This window comes from Phyllostomus discolor, chromosome 10, assembly GCF_004126475.2.
Source record: "Phyllostomus discolor isolate MPI-MPIP mPhyDis1 chromosome 10, mPhyDis1.pri.v3, whole genome shotgun sequence".
In the NCBI taxonomy this organism is placed as follows: domain Eukaryota; kingdom Metazoa; phylum Chordata; class Mammalia; order Chiroptera; family Phyllostomidae; genus Phyllostomus; species Phyllostomus discolor.
This window is the reverse complement of record NC_040912.2, coordinates 91,727,098-91,743,195: the sequence shown is the minus strand read 5'-3', so window position 1 is coordinate 91,743,195 and position 16,098 is coordinate 91,727,098. Positions and strand designations below refer to the sequence as shown.

Genomic DNA, 16,098 nt, shown 5'->3' with positions numbered 1-16,098 from the left:
ATTTTTTTTTGATCCTCACCTGTAGACGTTTGTTTTCATTGCTGTTAGAACAAGGGAGAGAGAGAAACATGAATAAAAGAGAGAAGCATTGATCACCCGCCTACCACAGGTGCCCCGAGTACGGGTGGAACCCACAGTCCTTCCTCTGCAGGATGTCGCTCCATCCAAACCAGCCTCGCTGGCCAGGACAGCTGTTTGTAATGTTTGAGGCACCTCCACACTCTTTTCCACAGCAGCTCCCCAGTTTACATTCCCACTAACAGTGCATGAGGGTTTTCTTTTCTCCACATCCTCACCAAGGTTTGTTATTTCTGTCTTTTTGATAACAGCCATTCTAACAGGTGTGAGGTGACATCTCTCTGTGGTGTTGATTTCCATTTCCCTGATGGGTAGTGAAGTTGAGCATCTTTTCCTGTACCTCTTAGTTGTTTCTATGTCTTTTTTTCTTTACCATCTCTTGAAAACTTTGACAAATTCATTCAGATTGAATTGCTTGATTTTTTGCAGTTGAGTTGTATGAATGCTTTATATACTTTGGATATTTGGATCTTTCAGCTCTGTGATTTGTAAATGTTTTTGAATTCAGATGGATGCCTTTGCATTTTTTAAATTTTTTTATTTTAATCATTGTTCAAATACAGTTTTCTCCTTTTTACTCCCAATCCAGTCCCCCCTCCCACCCTCCCCACTTCCCTCCCATTACCACCCTCCCCTTAGTTTATGACCATGTGTCCTTTAAGTTTGTTCCTGTGAACCCTTCCCACTGTCCCCTTAAATTCCCTCTTCTCTCCCCTCCGGTCACCGTCAGCCTGTCCTTTATTTCAGTGTCTTTGGTTATATTTTGCTTGTTTCCTTGTTTTGTTATTTAGGTTCCTGTTAAAGGTGAGATCATATGGCCTTTGCATTCTTTGATGGTTCTATTGGTTTCTTTTATTTGCCTGAAATATCTTCTTTCATCCCCTCACTTTCAATCTCTGTGTGCCTTCCATCCTGAGGTGGGTCTCCTGTAGACAGAGTGTACATGGGTCAGGTTTTCTTGTCCATTCAGCTGCCCCATGTCTTTAGATTGAAGCATTTAATCAATTTACATTTAAATTGGTTATCGATGATTACTTTTTTATTGTCATTTCAATACTTGTAACTCTTCTTTCCTTTGATTGTTTTTTCTTCAATAAGTACCTTTAAGATATCTTATAACTCTGGTTTTGTGGCAAGGAACTCCTTTAGCTTTTTCTTGTCTGGTAAACTCTTTATCAGTCCTTGTTTTTATTTACTTATTTACTTACTTACTTATTTATTAAATCCTCACCCAAAGTTACATTTTTATTGATTTTTGTAGAGGGAGAGGAAGAGAGAGAGAAAGTGAGATAGAGGGAAAATCCATGTGAGAAACATCGATTGGTTGCTTCCCTGACCAGGAATGGAACCGGCAATCTAAGAAGGTGTCCCGACTGGGAACTGACCCTGCAGACTTTTGGTGATGGTGCAATGTTCCAACTAACTGACCGAGCCACACTGGCCAGCGCACTACTCCAATTTTTCTTTTTAATTTTTTAAAAAGATTACATTCATTCATTTTTTAGAGGGAAAGGGAGGGAGAAAGAGAGGGAGAGAAACATCAGTGAGTGGTTGCCTCTCCCATGACCCCCACTGAAGACCTGGCCAGAAACCCAATATGACAGTCTGTCTGGGCAGAGGCCTCTTAACTCAGCCAGTGTGGACAGCTCCTCCCCTCACAGGCTCTCTCCTCCTCTTGGTCCTCAGTGTCCTCACTTAGCACTGCTTCAAAGTCAGAGACCAGAGCAGGATGCAGATTTTCCAGGGAGAGGAACATGGGTGATCCTGTGTGTGCTGTGGGGAGCGTCAGGGAAATGTGGGATGTGGAGCATCAGAGTCCCCTCACCCGGGATCCCTGTGAAACCTCCCTGCAAACTTGCTCTCAGTGTAGATTTCTCCCTGCTTCCTGTTTCCTGCCTCTGACTGACTTTGGGCTGCAATCTGCTCTAAAGTCTGAGCCCTACAAATTCACACCTTGTACAGATTTGCTGCTCACAGGGCATTTGTACAAATAAATGATTCCTTTCACCACTTAATAGACACTATAAATAATCTTGAAGCTTTCTGGGGCAGAGCTGGGTGAGCTGGCAGAATTGGCTCTGAGGGCAGCTGGTGGGTGGGGAGCACTAGGAAGGGTCAGAAGCAGGGCTCTGACTGCCATGCATTGTGGCCAAAGCTGATCTGCAGAATTCCTGGATTTCTCTTCTCAGTTTATGAGAAGGGGTTTTCTACTCCCTATCTTTAAGGCATGAAGACATAAGTCTTCTTTCCAAAGGAGCGTCTGTCTTTCTGACAGTGTTTCAAGTGTGTATTTGACGACTTCTATCACAGGAGCCTGCCCTTCCCAACTCGCATTTTCAGCCTGTCCCAGGCAAGGTCCTCTCCACTCCCAGTTCTTGAAATGGCTCTTTCCACTGCCAAACGTGTGTAGGCAGAAAGGAGACAAAATATTTACAGTGAAATACCATGCTCCTGTGACATTGAGCATGGATGAATAAGGAAAGGGTCACCTTATTCTCAGATGTAGGCTGAACATCAAGGTCAGAGGGAATCAACAAGCAGAGGGATTTTTGATCAACTCATTTATTTAACAATATGTGTTGTGAAGAACTCTGTGTCCAGTAATGTGCTTGTCCCAGGTCATAAGGGAATACAAGACTGGACACTCCCTGGAGGGTCCATTGTCATGAAGCTTCCAACTGACCAGGGCAGAGTAGAGAGAGCAGATGCAGAACTCCCGACTGAGATCTGTGCTCCATGGGAACCCCTGAGGACACTGGGAGAGCCAATAGCGAGTGGACCTCAGTACAGCTGTACTGTGAGTGGTGATGGGGTTGCAGGGAGAGGCTTTGGAGAAAATAATGAAATTTGAATGTTAACAAACTGTCTGATTGTAGAGGTGAAGCGGGACTGAGGATGAGAGGATCAGTTAGGGGCTGTGACAGGGAAACCAGTCCCAGGGGCCTGGATCAGCCTGAAGGTGGGAGCAGGGACACTTCTGCATGTTTTGGAGGTTGAGTCAATGGGATGGATGAGCAAAACTGAGGAGTGATGCATGGTAGGCGACCCCATGACTCCCTAGGAGCCCTGGGCTGAGGGCTGAGGCCATTCACTAAAGGGGAGTGGGGGGGAATGGGATCATCCCCATGACCTGACGGCAAGATCTGCTGCAGAACAGGGAGGTCAAAGGTTTCCTGTCGACAGTTCTATGTGAGATGCCCATGAACTTGTCCAGTGGAGAGGCTGAGAGGGATATAAAAGTTCAGAGCTGGGGGGAGGTCCAGACTACAGAGTACGGTCCAGTGTAGTTCAGAGGAAGAAGTTACTGAAGGGACAGGGGAAGGGTGTCCAGTGCCCAGAAGCCGAGCTGAGGAAGCACCTGAAGCCTGTATGTTTGTGCAGAGGAAGAGCAGGAAGCAGAAAGGAGACTGACCAGGGGAGTGGAGCAGAAGTGCTGGGAAGGGGAGAAATCAAGTAGCCAGTCTAGGGGAGGAAAGGGCTGCTGGCTACAGGAGGTTCGGTTTGCAGTTACTCTCCATTTCCCTGAAATGAGTTGTGTTTCTTACCCACAGGAACTCACACGACAATGGCAGCTCCATTGCACAGCTCGAGTTTCAGCATCAGAGAACCCGGGACCAGCCATGGTGGGAGAGGACTCGGGCTCCCCAGGCCAGGCTGAAGGAGGGGACCTGGCAGGAGCTCTCCTGTCCTGTCTCCTAGTCCCCAACTGAGCAAGACCCAAATACCCCCAACCCCATTTCTCATTTTGTCTTCATCAACTCTGCTCTTTCTTTCCCCTCAACCCTCCACCCTGGCCCCTCCTGATGTGGCATCACTGCTCAGAGCAAGAGAGGTTACAGTGTCCTGAGTGATCCAGGCTTGATGAGGGTGCTTGTCTCCTACTTCCAAACATGTGCACACATCAGGAGGGTCAGCCATAGCCTTTCTGTGTGTTTCTCTGCCCCTCTCTTCAGTCTTAGAGAAAGTTGGGAAGGAGAAATGTGAGAGTAAATGAGTTTTTAAAGTCCCTATTGTCCCAGCTCCAGGTGGCCTCACTGTAACCAACAAATTCCATAGGCTGGCTCACTCCATTTCTCACATAAACCCCCTTTTACTCCCTTGTGTACAGAAAGTAACTGCATCAGTTGATTTCACGGTGGTTTGCAAACCACACCACAATGTAGTGGCCTGGAAATATCAGTAATTTTGTTGGCAGTTCTTGGTTCTGGGCCAGCTGAACTCATCACACCTGGACTCCCTCATGTACCTGGTGGTAAGTGGTAGTTCAGTGTATAACTTGATAATCTTTTTTTTTAGATGAAATGTGTTGGGGTGAGAAAGTTAATAACACTATATAAGGTTCAGGTGTACAATCCTATCATTCATCATCCGTGTATTACATCATGTATTCACAACCCAAAACCTTGTCTCCTCCTATCACCACACATTTCACCCTGTTTACCCTGTTCCATTTTGCTCCTCCTCCCTTTCCTCCTGGTAAACACCACATTGTTGTCTGTGTCCATGAGTTTGTTTTGTTTCTTCACTTGAGGCTTCCTATTTTATATCCCACACAGGAATGAAATCATATGGTTCTTGTCCTTTTTTCATGTGACTTATTTAATCTAGCATGATGCTCTTAAGATCCAGTAACTGGATAATTTGGGATTAGTTAGCTCCATGGATGTGTCTGGTAGTCAGCAAGCTCTTGGGTAGTCCAGGGTGACTGGCATGAGTGGGCCTGTGTCCCTTATCACCGAGCAGGCACGTCTAACCTCTTCCCAAGGCAGCTGCAGGGATCTGCAGGGCAGAAGGAGACAGCCAGCCCTGCACATCCACACTTTTAGGACCTACACTGGCATCATGCTTCTGCTGCCCTCTTGTCCAGAACCAGTCATGCAGCCCACCCAGATTCAAGGGCTTGGAAATGGACTCAGCATTCATGGATGGAGCTACAGATGCACATCCCAAAGAGGCACATATCCCAGAAGAGAACACGTATGGCCACAGCAGCACTCTCACGTAGATCGCCATGTGCCCTCAGCATTGGCAAACTGCTCCAGGGTGGAGCTGGCCTGCGCTGGCCTTTTGTCTCACCCCCCAGGATTTTCCCACTCCCTGTGTGGTGACAGCTGATGCCCTCAGGGTGTCCCCAGGTGGAGTCTTCCACTGTGATGCTAATGGCACAGTGATCTGAACCCCCACCCACATTCCCCTTGTTGGTAGCCATCCTGTGTCCTGTGTTTTCAGCCTCTGGAAACTTACCCTCTCATCCCAGGATTATGGTTATCAAATGTGGGAAACTCGCTCCCAGGGGTGGTTTGGCTACTCCCTGGATTAGCTACAGCTTCCCCACAGAGTGTGTGGAAAATGGGGAATCACTACTGATCTCATGGAAGCCAGAGATGGGGGTTCTCCCAAATCTCTCCTCTGTTTGATGGATATTTAAAAAAATCATTCTCATTACAGAATAGACAGAAGGGGGCATACTAGAAATAAAGAGGCCACCCAGGGGACAGCTGTGGCATAGATGGTGATGTAGGTTGGGCTGGTATGATGGTCTTCTACATGGAGAGAAGCGGTCAGATTGTGGATGGAGGCAAGAGAACATGCCTGTGGGTTGGATCTGGAAAGCAAACGGAAGAGAGGAATCAAGGGAGATTCCTGGACTTTTGGTATGAGGGCCTGGGTGATGGTGATGATTTCTGTGAAAGGGAAATGCAGTTATCACTCATGTCTCTAATGTCATTGGTGTGACCACGTGGGCTTGCACTCTGAGCAGAGATAGTGGCTGTGGTACAGGGTCCCTCCACAGCCTCTGTCTCACACAAGGGCTGCACTGGAGGGTGTTCTTTCTCGGGAAAACAGGCCCTCAGCTGTGGTGGTCACTGGTCTTGCCTGGTCCCGGGCTGTGCCCATCAAATCTGGAAGCTTCCACTGTGAGACCCATTAACGAGAGAAGCAGAGATCTACTAAAGAGAAGTAGGGAAAGTGCTAGACAGATGGTCTGGTGTTTAACCTGACAGAGTTATTTTGAAAACATTGTTCAGTTGGTAGGCTATGGTGTTCTGTTGTTAACCTCTAAGTTTCCTAGGAGGTAGGTGCACCTAACCTAGTGAGACTAAGAAAGTGTAATTCTACTGATGCTAATCTGTATGAGTTGTTGTTGTTATTATTATTATTATTATTATTATTATTTAGCTATCAAGGGATTTTATTTATAGTAACTCCAGGGAATTGTCAATACTTTCTAGTTGTAAGTCTTCAACGTATTGATTTAAAATAAGAAAACTTCATTAGATTTCTACACAAAGCTGTAATTTTAAGTAAGGTGTTTTGTGCTTCTATGGGTCACAGTCTCTGACAGGAGGGCTGCATGTGTGACATATAAGGGGACATTCCTTTCTGCCCAGGTGCCCTGCTCACCCTGCAAGGAGGGAAAGCCTGAATGGCACCCCTCCCTGGCTTATTCATGGGTAGAAGAAAAGTTTCCTCTTGAATATGATGTGGGGGTGAGAGGATCTTCTGCTGTGATGTCCCACAGTCAGCTTTTGTGTCATTTCCTGCCTTGGCTTAGGAGGGACAGGATCTAGAGTGGCTCAGAGTTCTCACTTACACCCTTGGGCACCTTCCTCTATGGGCTCTCAGCTGCCAAAGCTCAGAGTGAGCAGCCCAAGGGACTCCTAAGATGGGCCTGGAGTTCTCCTACTCCCGCAGAAGAGCTTCCTCAGAGCTCCTGTGAGTGCAGGGGTCACTCATGGAATAGAACCTGATCAGGCAACAGAGGCAGGCACAGGTGGGTGTGGGTCCTGCAGGAGAAATGCTAGAAGTCAATCCTAACACTGTGACTTTATTTCCTGATGTCCCAGGGCTTGGAAACCAATACCCCAGAGAGTCACAACTGAGACTAGTCTTAGTGGGTAAGACTGGAGCCAGAAAAAGTGCCACAGGGAACAACATCCTTGGGAAGAAAGAGTTTTATTCCAGCGTTGCAGCAAAATCTGTCACCAAGGTCTGTGAGAAAGGGAGTAACACCTGGACTGGGAGAAAAATTGTGGTCGTGGACACACCTGGACTTTTCCACACTAAGGTGCTAGACACTGACACAGGAGATTGCTCCTTGCATCCTCCTGACATTCCCAGGGCCTCATACATGGCTCCAGGTGGTCCTACTGGGCCAGTACACAAGAGAGGAGCAACAGGCTGTGGAGAGGTGCTGATGATGTTAGGTCCCAGAGCTAGGAGTTACATGATTCTCATATTTACCCAGAAGGATGACTTGGATGATGTGGAGTTCTGTGATTAATTAGAAGAAGCTCCAAAATTCAATTAGGATCTGATGAAGGAGTTCAGGGATCATCACTGTATATTTAACAAAAAGGCCAAAGGGGCTGAGTAGGAGGCCCAGAGGGCACAGCTGCTGGGCCTGGTCCAGCACATGGTAATGGAGAACAAGTGAGGATTCTACACTAACAAAATGTACCAAAGGGCTGAGCAGAAGATGCTGAAACAGATCCGAGTGATACAAGAGCAATGCAGAGCTGAGCTGGAGCAAGAGAATAGGCAGGTAAGAAAGGAGTGTGAGGAGAAAATCGGAAACCTGGAGGATAGCCTGGAGCGGGAAAAGAGGAAGGCAGAAATGGAGAGAGAGTTGGCAGAAAAGGAAAAGTACTATGTTTCCAGGCAGGAAAATGCCAGGGGTGAAGTGGAGCATTAGCATGAGATCATTGACATCATCATGGGAGCATTGAGGGTTGCTGGCTTGATTCTTGAATATGTGTTCAAGCTCCTTGGAAAAAAAAAGTAAAATCTGTCTATATTTCCTGCATATTTTCAGGGGCCCCTTCCCCACAGAACTCATTCCCCAAAGTCAGACCTCCCTGTTTGTGTCTCTTAAGGCTCTCAGGACTAGGGAGGGCAGGAAAGTTCACTGTTGGCCATTGGTGGACATTTGATTGACTTCACAGGGGAGGGACACGTGCCCACTCTGTAAAACTCCACAGCAGAGTGTACGGATGCCTGCTGTGACCTGAACTCTTTCTCAGTCACACAGAAAGGAATGCAGGAGACCAAACGTTGGTGACATCAAGCTTGCTCAGTAGAGCAACTTTCTCCACCAGATTCTAGATTGGCAGATAATTTCCACCTGTGGCATCTATTCCTTATTTTTGCCTCTATGACTTCAAAAGCTGTTTTACTTATGTGGTTAGTGAAATCAACTCTTTCTGTTAAGTAATCTATAGATAGAGAAGCTTACAGAATCCTTTCTTGATAAACATAAATTTGTTGAATTACAGTTTTACAAAGGGACTCAAATTCTTCCTTATGCATGGCCCACTGAAGAACCAAGACCTGTCTGAAGACAGATCCCTGAGAACTCAGTGAAGTGAAATGCCAGAAAGGACAAATGACACAAATTCAACAGGCTAGAGAGCATCATTTGGAGTACTCAGATGTTCATGTAGAAACTCTGTGACCAGCCTCAACGAGAGCATGTTGCTGAATGACTAGTCCTCTCCTTTTCTTGGGAAGCCAACTGTTGCCACTGCACCTCCATCTCCCTGCACCCCGATGGCTCCCTGCTGGGAGGGTGGTCTGCACACTGCTGCCCCACCCCCTGAATTGTTTGCTTGCTGTTACTATAATAAGACTTTTCTCTTCTCTCATATTTGTGCAAATGGGAAATCTTTTACCTTAGGAAACACCACCAAAACTTCTAAGAGCACAGGGATGAGTTTCACTTTTTGCTAAAAGCTCAGGATGACTTTGGAGTTTGACTTGTGTACCCCCTAAGAGATCTCTCCTTGTTCTTAACCCCCCTGCCCATCAACAACCACATTCTTCTTGGATTTGCTCATAAGGTGCCCAGAGAAATTACGTGTAACCAAGGTTTCTGAGACCTGTGCGGAATTCCTGGTTACAAATGAGGTCCCCTTAATATATGGATAACATTAGTTGAAACCTATCCCCTTTCTTCTGGCAACTCTTATCTGAATAATTTCTGGGATTCCACAAGGCGCATTTCCATGTTCAACTTTCATGTCCTGGTGGTCACACGCCCAAAGGGAACTTTGGTGGTCTGCCCAGAGAATGAACCAAGGGACCACAGTGCAGGCCAGGTCCAGTCACCACTGGCCAAAATGGAGAGAGGATGGTCTCATTCTTTTTTATGAAAAGTAAACATAATAGAAAGAAATGATTTCATATCCTGAAAGACACCAACTTCTTTGGCTTTGGCAGAAGGGGATAATTTATGAAGTGTCTCTCCCTGTTGGGTGGTGGGATAAGCCCTTCCTCCTTCCAGATGGAAAGCCATCAGCTTGGTACAGTAATGCCTGCTGCTGCCTGGGGGACCCCTCCCTGTGACTTCCAAAATCTCAGTGACGAAGAGGCTAAAGGCTACAGAAAGTTCCATACATGCTGTTACTGTGGGATCAGACACAGAACTGAATTGCAGTTCTGGGTGACCTGGACATGACGGACAGAGGACAGTGGCACATGACTGAGAACCCAGAGGGAAGCACCAGGGGGAGGAGCTCAGAAAGTTCTTCTAAGAGCAGCAAGGACTTGGTGCTGGGGAAGTATTCCTTGAGCCAAATTGGTTCACCAACTCTCCAAAGGGTGAGGGGAGAAATATTTTGTGAGGGTCTTGTGGACACCAGGGAGTTGGTACAAAGCATGGAGTAAAGAAAATTAATACTTTGTTCCAAGCACACCAGCATCTGACAGGCGAGTCCTGTTGGTGTCTTGGATGAGATGGAGACGTTTCCATAGGAAGGTCAGCTAGAAAGTGAATTCTCACGTGGACTATCCAGCTGTGCTGACTCCTCTGTCCTACACGTGGCACCACAGTTGGTCCTTCTGTGTTCTTTGCATCACAGGGAAGGGGCCAGGGAATGTTCTTCATCGGCCCAATGGTGACCGGCCCCAATCAGGGTCTGCCCCTGCAGTCTGAAGCAGATGCTCCCACCATGAGGGGCTGGTGCCAAAGGGTGATTCAATTTCTCATCTAACAGGTTCAAAATATTTGAACAAACCTATAGAACCAATTGAATTTTCCTCCTTGAGTTACCACATTTTTCATGGATTTGAGAATTCTTTAAGACCTACAATATAAATAATATTTATAGGGCAGATGTGATATCTAAGTTCCTCTACAGCTCTAAAGAAGAACACTTGGGAAGGGCTGGCAGGTGGCAGGCGGGGAGGGAGAGGGTTGCCCTGAGGAAAGAGGAGGAAGAGGAGGAATGTGATGGAGACTTGCTGGGGCAGGGCTGGACCACCAGATTCACTCCAAGTCCTCCCTGGGAGTGGTGTCACTGCTTGTGGGAGTCCGGAGGGGACAGCATCAGAGGGAAGAGGTGAAAAGTGACAACATTGGGAGATAGAGGAAGCTGAAATTAAACACATCGCTGCTGGAATCTGTTTGGGAGGGCAAAGGAAGAGAAGGTCAATCAAGATGCGACCCCCATAGGGTCCCCAGGACACGCACCCTGTCCAGCTGCATCCTGGGGCATTTTGGCTCCTTAGAGCACTGAGAGGGAAAATGTAATTTCCTCAGTGCTGTTGTTTGCTTTGACTGTGTCCCTCATTTCAGTGAATGAAGGGACATTGTTTACTTCTTCCTTCTGGGTTTTTTCCCTCCTGACCCAAGGCGGCAATGTTGGGTTCTCAGCAGGGAGGGGAAATCTATATGCATGTTTCAGCCATTACCTCTCTGTGACTTAGGATTCAGAGCATTTTTTAAAAAACTCCTCATCTGATGATGTGTTTATTGATTTTAGAGAGAGTGGAGGTTATGGGGAAGAGAGAGAGAGAGAGAGAAAGAGAGAAAGCATCCATCTGTTGCCTCCCCTATGTGCCCACTGAGGACCAAATCCAAAACCTTCTGGTGTACAGGACAATGCTCCAACCCATGAAGCCACCAGGCAGATCCAGAGATTTTGTTTATTTTTCCTCTGTCATTGGAGAGAACCCGGTGCTCTGGGGTCAGTGTCGTTGGGAAGCCGATGTTCCGCTGGACATTGCCAGTGGACGCTGGTCAGTGGGTCCTCCCTCTTTGTTGGGCCTTTCAGTGTTTATGGTTGAAACTTTATATGTAGCATTCAAACACATATTGTCAATTAAAAAAACTTGCAATTTGCAAATTTTACATCAGTTATTGTTTCATATTATTAAAACTGTCTTTCTTCCGTGGGCAACTGTTTGATGCCTTCATGTGAGATCTTTCATGTTCAGTGTGCTGTAAAAGTGTTTTGTTCTTTTATTAAAAATTTCCAACAAAACCTTCCATGACCAAAGTAATCATTTCTTTTACCATCTCTCCATTTAAAAGTGTTTTTTAATAAACTTCCATGTTGTTGTTTTTCTAAAGATTTTATTTATTTATTTTTAGAGAGGGAAGGGAGGGAGATAGAGAGAGAGAGAAATGTCAGTGTGTGGTTGCTGGGGGCCATGGCCTGCAACCCAGGCATGTACCCTGACTGGGAATTGAACCTGCGACATTTTGGTTCACAGTCTGTGCTCAATCCACTGAGCTATGCCAGCCAGGGCTTAAAAGTGTTTTTAAAAAGATTTTATTTATTTATTTTTAGAGAGAGGGAAGGGACAGTTAGGAGCGGGAGAGAAACATGAATGTGTGGCTGCCTCCCACATGCTCCAACTGGGGACCTGACCAGAAACCCAGGCATGTGCCCTGACTGAGAACTAAGCCAGCGACCCTTTGCTTCCCTATTCAACACTCAAGGGCTGGTTGAGGTTATATTTTATGTGTAAAGGTACGACAACAATAGTGCATAAATGGGGAGGGAGGAAGCAATGGTAGAATGTTGCAGAGATCTCACAGGACTTGTGCTGTGATGGACTGTTCACTGGAGGTAGAATGTAGGTTAAAGGTGCATATTGTCAATCACGGAGCAACCACTGGGAAAATGACATGAGGCGCGGCTAATAAAGCAGTAGATGAAATAAAGCAAAATTTTAAAATTCACTAAAAAGACTGAAAAAAGGGGGGAAAAGGACAGATGGGAAAATAGAAACAAGTAGCAAAATGAAGAATTGAAACCCAACCATATCAGTAGTTGTGTTAGGTGGAAATCATGAAATGCTCCAGTTATAAGACAGTCAGTTTTGGTTTAAGGCAAGACCCAACTGTACGGTGTGTAAGGAAACCCCTGGCCCAGCAGCTCCATCACTGTCCCTGGGGGACCACTGGGCTCCATCCCTCCCCAACCAAAGGACAAGAATCTCATGTTTCATTGCTCACACTGGACTCTTTGCTTTTCTTTCTTTCTCATTTGTTTACCACTGACCATCTCCCACCTCAGCAAAGGGACAACGGTAGCCTTTTCCTGTTTGTTCCTTGCAAAAGGATATTGAAGAGTGAACAAGACCAGAATCCAGATTCCCCATCAGGATTCTTGCTGGGATCTGTGCATGACTTTGGCAGCAGAGGAAGTGCTGAGTCTTGGCCTTGGCGTTGGGTTCGAGTTCGTGTTTCCAGTGGTTCCTGGCAGGGCTGGTGGGGCTCTCACTCCACTGCATGCTCAACGGTTGCAGATTTTTTTTCCCCTTTGGCCTATCTCTTCAGTGACGTGAGGGCATCAGTGACCTGGGACTCCCTGCCTGTGAAGCACTGAGCAGAGGACGCCATAGGACCCAGCGGGATCCAGGGTGAGCTTCAGTTTGTGTGTGAGGGTGGAGACCCCAGGGACAGAGCAAGCGTGGGTGCATAGATGAGCTGGCTAACCTGCGTCATTTTACCTGGGCCTGGAGCTGACCCTCCCGGATCTGCATGGCACAGGGGGCTGACACTTTGCCCACCATGGTGTCACCAATGCTCAGCCCACCTAGGCCTGTCTGCCCTTTATTAGGAGGTTGAAATAAAAATCTCCAACCCTCTTAATACTTTCAGCTTCACCCTGGAGTGGAAAAGCACACCCCCACCCTATGAGTGTGCCAGGCAGTGATAAAAGTCCTCTGGGGAAGCAGACTCTCCTCAGGGTCTCTGTGGCTCCCAGGGACTTGAGTGTCTAGTTCAAGTTTCCTTGGGCTTCAGCAGCCTCTGCATTCCAGCTGCTAAGGGGTCTGATAGTGACACAGACTCCCCAGGGAAATGTCCCCTGCAGTGACAGAGAGGCAGTTCTTCAGGGTCTTCTCTTCCTGTGGGCACACACCCTAGTGCGTGTTTGTGTCTTTCTGCACTTGGGAGTGAGTGTGGTTTTGCAGGAGGGGTCGGGATGACAGAGCAGTGCCTTTGTTCAATGTGAGTGTCAGGCAGATGAACTGACACCTACAAATACTAATGTCGGACAACATGAGGTGAACGTCCAGTGCATTTATTCACTCAATTCATGGTCAACTGAAACAAATGGGAATGGACTGAGGGTTTGTGTGGGTTCTAAACCTTGGTCCTGTGAGGAGATGGGGGCTGATTCAATAACACATAATGGCAGCCTGAGGTCAGTGGAAACCAGGAAAAGCAACAACAGTTATTTGGCTTAAGTAGGAAAGGAGCCCAGAGAGGCCAGGTCACAGGGGCAGGGTTTGCGGGGAGGCTGGCAATGGGCCCTGGTAGGACTTTGTCGTTGGTAGATTACTGCCAAGTGAGGGACACAAGCAAAGCCTGTAGACCCTGGAGGCACAGACACCAGGGGTGAGTGTGATGGTCAGCTGACCAGTCACAGTCCTGTTTACAGCCTGTCACTCCAGACCAACTAGGGGCTCAGGCCCTTGTCAGGTGAGCAGCCGGCAGAGCAAGAAGAACACAGCACCTAGCACCAGGGCCGCGCACATCTTCCCAGGCGGCACCCAAGCCCTCAGCTGGCCCAGTAGCTGGCTTCCCTGCCAGCCATGAGTGAGGCTGGCAAGTTTCTCCGCCACCCTGTGCCTCTGCTCCTCTGGGTCCGCATTGGCCAGTGCCTGTGCAAGGTGGTACACGTTGTTGGTGAAGGGGGCACTGGAGTGGTTCCCCACCAGGCGCTTCACCAGCCCCAGCAGCTCCTGCACCTGGGCTTCCTGCTCCGGGCCCACTGCCCGATTGTTGAAGGCGCACACTCGGCCCCCGCACTCGGTGACCATCCTCCGAAGTGCGCAGTTGTCCGTGTCACGCACGAACTCCTGCACTGAGCCCCCAGCCAGGTCCTCCTTGTGGGTGAACAGCACAATGGTGCAGGTTGTCACGTGGTCCCCGAACAGGTGCTTGAGTGCGCTCAGGGCCTGCTGGTCCTGCTTCGTGAAGTGGCCCAGCTGAGTCACCAGGATCACAGCGTGGGGTCCTGGTGCCGACAGCAGGTAGCAGCGAGTCCGCTCCTGGAATCCCGGATCTGTCTTGGGGACTTGGGAGCTGAAAAGGTCTGGGGTGTCCATGACTTCCACCTGCCACTGACGCCACCTGCAGCTCCCCACCTTGCAGGTTCTGGTCACCGAGGTGGCCCCGAGCCTTGAATGGAAGTACCTCTGGCCCAGGATGCTGTTCCCAGTGGCACTCTTCCCCGCCCCTGTCCTCCCTGCCAGGATGAGCCTCAGCTTGCGCTCCTGCCAGTCCCGCGTGCTGTCTTTGTAACCTGGAGGACAGGTGGTCTGTGAGCTTCCAAACCCTAAAGCAACTAGGTATCCTGGTTACCTGGTTCCCCCACCCCCAACCCCCAGAGCCATTGTAACAAAGGAGAACAACAGGGTTTCAGCTCTGCTTTCCAAACAAACCCTTACTGTGGTCATTGGTCAGAGCTGTCCCTGCCCCAGGGGACCTTCACCATCCACCCCTGTCCACTCAGCTTCACCACGAGCACCTGTAGATGCTCACCACCTGGTGGGTATTCCTCTAGAGGGCGTCCCTCTCTAGTCCCAGGCGCAGCCTCCCCTGCATCATCCCTGGTCATCCCCATGGTGCAGAGCTGTCCCTGCGGGCAGCATCAGTGGCCTCTGCCACAACCCCCAGGGTCCAGCCCAGGGAAGAGGGCAGCAGCGGGCAGTGGGCCTGGACATGAAGGGCTGTGTGGAGTCCCAGACACCCCGGGCTTGCCTCACAGCCCCGCCATGGCCGGCTGTGCCACCTTGGAAGTTGCTTCATCTAAGTGTTAAACCTTTGTGCAAAATTGGGAATAATAGTGTGGTGTTGTTTCCTCCTGGTGGTGTTGGGGGTTAGATGACATCACTTCTTTCCTTCCTCCTCCTCTCCCTCTCTCCCTCCTCTCCCCCTCTCCCCATCCCTCTCTCTTAACCCTGCTGCCTACTAATAAGACACCTGTCTGCCCCTCCACCCTGGCTCTCTAACCCTCTACCTGGTGCATGACCCCGTCCAGTGCAGGAGCTGATGACCTTTCACCCTCCTCTGTGGGGTCAGGTGGGGTTAGTGTCCGCAGTTTACACTTTGGCACTGGGGGGGGAGGCGCAGGCCAGTGAAAGACGTTGATATCTGCCAGCTGGGCAGGGGCAGGGGCAGGGAAGCAGCTACAATGAACGTCTCAGGACTCTTGCTGTGTCACCCCTGACACCTCAGGGTGCCCTTCAGGGCCTGTCTGTTCAGTCCTGAGGTCGCCTGGTTCCACCATGACCCAGAGCTCACACCTGGGGGCAAGTTCCCAGTGCAAGACGTGCTCTTACCCCAGGCGTTTTCCTCATCTCTTGCCATCCTCCGTCCTCCCATGCTTAGCTGGAAGAGTCCCAAACACAATTGGTTCATTGAAGTGGTACAACTACCTCCGAGAGCTGCTGACAGCACAGTGACACAGTTGTGGTCCCCGCCCCCCCCCCCCCCCCCCCGAACATGGGACCTGAGGGAGCAACACTGGAAGGGCTGGGCAGCGGGGCTGACGCTGGGAGGGGTTTGCTGACTCGGTCTGTCTGTTCAGGGCCAACAAGGGCGAAAGGCTGAGGGGAGGTTGTGACAGTGACTCAGGTCAGTGACCAGGCTTCAGATGCTAATTTCTCCCAGGTAGCTCTGTGTTGGGGACCAAAGTTGTGGATGCTACATTCTCCCAGGAGTCTTTGGGAAACCGGGAGACCAGACAAGAGGCTCAGTGACTGCAGGAACCACTTAGT

General features: G+C 48.9%; 1 protein-coding gene and 1 pseudogene across 1 annotated transcript; one reads left to right on the top strand and one right to left on the bottom strand.

Annotated features, from left to right (window-relative positions):
* Nucleotides 1-3,417: 3,417 nt before the first annotated feature.
* Nucleotides 3,418-7,864, top strand: LOC114507475 (annotated as a pseudogene).
* A 5,514-nt stretch (nt 7,865-13,378) lies between these two features.
* Nucleotides 13,379-15,801, bottom strand: LOC114507474 (GTPase IMAP family member 1-like). Its single transcript, XM_028525273.2, has 2 exons — nt 15,661-15,801; nt 13,379-14,621 (listed from the first exon to the last, which is right to left on the bottom strand). The coding sequence occupies exons 1-2, from the start codon at nt 15,737-15,739 to the stop codon at nt 13,792-13,794; spliced, it is 909 nt and encodes a 302-aa protein (XP_028381074.1). The 5' UTR covers nt 15,740-15,801; the 3' UTR covers nt 13,379-13,791.
* Nucleotides 15,802-16,098: the final 297 nt, after the last annotated feature.